General features: G+C 43.7%; 1 protein-coding gene across 3 annotated transcripts in view; it reads right to left on the minus strand.

The window, feature by feature from the left end:
- Positions 1-5,000, minus strand: part of LOC113822084 (uncharacterized) — a 177,442-nt gene that overhangs the window by 70,100 nt on the left and 102,342 nt on the right. For all 3 annotated transcript variants that reach the window (XM_070121157.1, XM_070121156.1, XM_070121158.1), the window contains exon 3: positions 4,965-5,000. This exon is cut by the window's right edge and continues 171 nt beyond it. In XM_070121157.1, coding sequence (XP_069977258.1) covers positions 4,965-5,000 — 36 coding nt within the window. The remainder of the gene's footprint in view (positions 1-4,964) is intronic.

A 5,000-nucleotide genomic window follows, 5' to 3' on the forward strand; every position in this document is an offset into this window, starting at 1 on the left:
CTATCTTTCTATCTCTCTCTGCGTTTCTTGCTAATTTTTTTTTGTGTCTATTTTTGTATGTCTGCGCTTATTTCTTTGCTTGTCGTCATCTCGTCCCTCCATTCTACTCTTTCTTTCTTTCTCTCTCTCTCCTTCATTCCCTTCCTTCTCTCTCTCTCTCTCTCTCTCTCTCTCTCTCTCTCTCTCTCTCTCTCTCTCTCTCTCTCCTTCCTTTATCCCAAACTTCGTTGTCTCTCTTTCTTTGTCTTTGTCTTTCTCTATCCTTCTCCTCCTCTTTTCCCCCTATCCTTTCGTCTCTCAACACCATCTTTATTGCATATCCCTTTCCTCCTCTTTTGCACCATCTATACTCTTCGCTCTTCCCTCTCTTCCTCCATTTTATCGTTGTCTGTGCTTTTCCCTTCTCATCTTCCCTTCTTTATCATCCTTTGTGCTCTACTAAGGTCTCCTTTATCCTCCTCCTCTTTCTTCCCTTATTTCTCCTTTTATCGCCCTCTCTGCTCTTTCATCTCTCTCTCTTTTCCTTTATTTCATTGTCCTTTATATTCTTCCCCCTTCTTTCTCTCTTCTCTTTTCCTCACGCTCCCTTTCGCTCGCCTTTCCTGGTCCTCAAGATGTCCTCCTCGAACTCCGGGTATTCGAGTCGTCTTCGAGTCGTCCTCGGGTCTTCCTCGGGTTCTTCAAGAGTATTTCGTCTTCTCCTTTGTTGGTATTTCTCTCGGTTATTTTCTTGTTAATCTCTCTCTTTCTCTTTCTTTCTTTTTTTCTTTCTCTTTCTCTTTCTTTCTGTCTGCCTATCCGTCTCTCTCTCTCTCTCTCTCTCTCTCTCTCTCTCTCTCTCTCTCTCTCTCTCTCTCTCTCTCTCTCTCTCTCTCTCTCTCTCTCTCTCTCTCTCTCACTCTCTCTCCTTCATAATTTTCATATTCCTTTGGTACAGAAAGAATGAGAATTCCAGAAAAACCAGAAGAAAAAGAAAAAAAAAATGAGAAGGAGAAGGAGAAGGCGAAGGGGGGAAAAGGAGGAAGGGGAAGAGAGGAAGAGGAGAACGAACGGAGAAAGGGGAAGGGAGGGAGGGGAGAAGGGGAGAAGGGGATATGGTAAGAGAGATGAATGGTTTAGTCGTGACGTGAGTAATGTGTGTTAAGACTGACCATAGGCCCGAAATACCGCTTCCCTTCCTTTATTTTCCGCCTTAAACGATGCTCATAATAATGATAAAAATAATGATAATGATAATAATAATAATAACAATAATAATAATAATAATGATAGTAATAATGATGATGGTTATGGTATTTACAATGATAAGGTATAAAAATGATAACAATAAAAGTAGTAGTCATAAATAATAATAATAATGATAATATCAATACTATTATCAATAACATAAATAATAATAATAACAACAAATATACGTACATTCATAACATACAAGCACGCATTCACACACAAACATCATACAAACACACGGGAAACAGACACACACACACATACACACGCACACACGCACACGCACACGCGCGCGCATACACACACACACACACACACACACACACACACACACACACACACGCACACACACGCACACATACACACACACACACACACACACTATTTTTCTCATATTTTACTCCATAAAAGAATAAAAGAAAAATGGAAAACCCAGAAATCGTTCGCTGAAAAAATAGAGGGAATTGAAAGGAAGCAAGAGGGAAAGAGGGAAGGGGGGTGGGGAAGAGGAGAGAGGAGAAGAGGGGAAAAGGGGGTGAAGAAAAGAGGGGAGAGGGGTGGGAAGAGGAGAGAGGAGAAGAGGGGAGGGAAGAGGAGAGAAGAGGGGAAAGGGGTGGGAAGAGGAGAGAGGAGAAGAGGAAGGGAGAGACGAGAGGGGGATAAAGGGAGAGAGGAGGGGAGAAGAGGGGAAAAGGAGGTGAAGAGAAGAGGGGAGAGAGGGGATGGGAAGAGGAGAGAGGAGAAGAGGGGAAAGGGGGTGAAGAAAACAGGGAGAGGGGAAGAGAAAAGGGGAAGAAGGGAGAAGGGTGAATAAGAAAGAGGGGAAAACTTGAAAAAGACACAAAAGGATACACAGAAGGAAAGAATGATACAAAGACAAACAAAATCGAGTCAAAAAAAAAGATAATAAAACAAAAGAAATAACCAAAGTGAAAAATAAAAGGAAGAGACGAAACAAAAAGAGGGAAAGGGCGATAGGAGAGAGGGGAAAGAAGGGGGGGGGAAGGGAAAAGAGTCAAGGGGCAATATCCTACCCCCCGCCCCCCCCCACCCAACATGGACAAGCAAGGACGGAGATTGATGATAAAGGGGGAGGGGGGAAGGGGCACCAAAGGGGGGTGATCGAAATAGAGGGGAGGGAGGAGGGGGAGGTGATAGACGGTTTTGGAAGGATCTGGGGATATGGGGTGGGAGGGGGGTGGGGGAAGCCTGCATAAGAGGGGAGGAGAGGGGAGGGGAAGGAGAGGAAGGGGGTTGGATTCTGAATAGGAGAAGAAGAAGAAGAGGAAGGAGGAAGAGGAGGAGGAATAGGAGGATAGGAGGAAGAAGGAGGAGGAGGAGGAGGAGGAGGAGGGGAAAAGATGAAGGGAGAGACGAGAGGAAGAAGGGAAAAATAGGGGAAGGAGGAGAAACGTAGAAGAAAGAAAAGAAGTACGAGAGGAAGTGAAGAAAGAAAAAGAAGTACGAAAGAAAGAGAAGACAGAAAGACAGAGATGGAAATATGAAGGGAAACAAGCGAAGCAGAGAGAGAGAGAGAGAGAGAGAGAGAGAGAGAGAGAGAGAGAGAGAGAGAGAGAGAGAGAGAGAGAGAGAGAGAGAGAGAGAGAGAGAGAGAGAGAGAGAGAGAGAGAGAGAGAGAGAGAGAGAGAGAGAGAGAGAGAGAGAGAGAAGGAATGATAGAAACAGACAAACAGAAAGAGAGAACGAAAATAAGATACAGTGGCGGCGTAGAGAGAAAAAAAGATGAATGATGATGATGACGACGACGACGATAAAGATATAAACAGAGATAAAGATAAAGATAAAGTAAATAAAAATAGAGATAAAGAAAAATTAAATAAAAATAGAGATAAGGAGAAAGTAAATAAAGATAGAGACAAAGAAAAAATAAATAAAAATGGAGATGAAAATAAAGTAAATAAAGAAAGAGATAAAGATAAAGATAAACATGAATAAGGAAGAAGAGAGAGGCAAGAGAACCGAAGGGAAACAAGATAGAAGAAGGGGCCTGTTCGCGCCCCAGGTAATGATGTATGATTGCTCCCCCGCCCTCGCTTTCTGGCTTCGCGGGCGGCCGGGTGGGCGGCGCTGACCTTTCCCTCCCACCCTCGGCTGACCTTTCGAGCGCTCTCTCTGTTTTTTGTTTTTCTTGCGTTTTTCTCTCTTATTTTATATAAAACTTTGTCTTGATCTGTATTTTTTCCTTTTTCTCGTTCTCTTTTTCTAACCTCTCTAACCCTTCCTTATCCCTCTCACCTTCCCTTCCCCTCTCCCTCCCACCCTCTCACCACTCTCTTTCCCCCTCTCCCGCCCACCCCATCACTCTCTCTCTCTCTCTCTTTTCATCCCTCCCTACCCTTCACCCACCCATCCCCCCTCCCTCTCTCTCTCCTCCCCCCACCCCCACCCAGACTCTCACTCTCCCCCAACTCCTCCCTTCCCCTCACCTCTCACCCCCCTCCAGTCCCTTCCCTTCCCCTCACCTCTCACTCCCTCCCCCCACTCCCCTCCCCTCCGCCCCCTCCACCCATCAGCCAACACGACTCAACACCCATAATGCATTTGTCAAAACCCCGCCTCCTCGCTTAGCTTATTATTTACAACGGATTAAAACCTTCCCCGAAGCGGCATTCGAAGCGCAAGCCCCACACAATTCGCACATCTAAAATCCCCCCCCCCTTCGATACTTATTCGCACAACAACGCGTGTGGTTCGAGCGCGTATCATATCTCTCTCGAAGCGCGGCCCCACAATTCGCACATCTAAAATCCCCCTTCGATGCTTATTCGCACAACGGTTTCCTGTGGTTCGAGGCTCGTATTATTTCTCTCTCCGTGTCTCGAAACCGAAGCCGAAGCCGCCGCCACGAGGATGCTGTATCGCTATTGAATTGGGAGAGGCGGCCGTGTTGTATTATCTACTGTATTCAGCGGGGAATCCATAGAGGAATTCCCTGAAGCGAATCAGAAGTCCTCTCGTGCTGTGATAACCCGTTCGGACCCGCCTCTCCCTTCCTCCCTTTCTCCCTCTCGCCCTTCTTCCTTATTCTTTACACTGTTTCTCTTTTTTTTCTCCCTTTCTATCTCTTCCTACTTCTTTCTTACGCCTTCCCTTTTTTCTTCTAATTTATCTCTTCTTCCTTTCCTAATTCCCTTATTTTTATCTCTCTCTCCCACCTATCTTCTCTTCTAATTTACTACCCTTTCTCCTTCTCTCTTTCCCTTACATATATTTTTTTATCCTATTGTCTCTTTTTTTCTTTCTTTCTTGCCTTCTTCCTTTACCATTTTTTATTTACCCATTTCCCTTTTCCTATCTCTTATTTTCTAAAAAAGAAAAGAAAAGAACTTTTCCTTCCTTATAAAATATGAATAAATAGGGAATAAAAACAAAAGGACATGTCCATTAAACACCTCTAAAATAAACAATACCAAAATAAGGAACCACACGAGAAAGAAGTAAAACAAAAATAAATAAATAACAAACAAGCAAACAAAAATAAATAAACAGAAAATAAGACAAACAAACAAAATAAACAATATCAGAAAATAAAACAACCAATTAAAGAAACACACAAATACACAGACGAACACACAAACCTACAAACAAACAAACAGAAAAAACACACACACAAAGAAACGAAGAAACCCAAACAAACAAAACAAAATACAAACCCCAAAATAAACGCCCAAACAAACAAAAACAAACAAACAAACAACCACCCTTTTACTCACTGGTGCAATTGACGAGTCCGATGCTCCTCGCCCTGG

This window comes from Penaeus vannamei, chromosome 4 (assembly GCF_042767895.1).
Source record: "Penaeus vannamei isolate JL-2024 chromosome 4, ASM4276789v1, whole genome shotgun sequence".
NCBI classification, from domain to species: domain Eukaryota; kingdom Metazoa; phylum Arthropoda; class Malacostraca; order Decapoda; family Penaeidae; genus Penaeus; species Penaeus vannamei.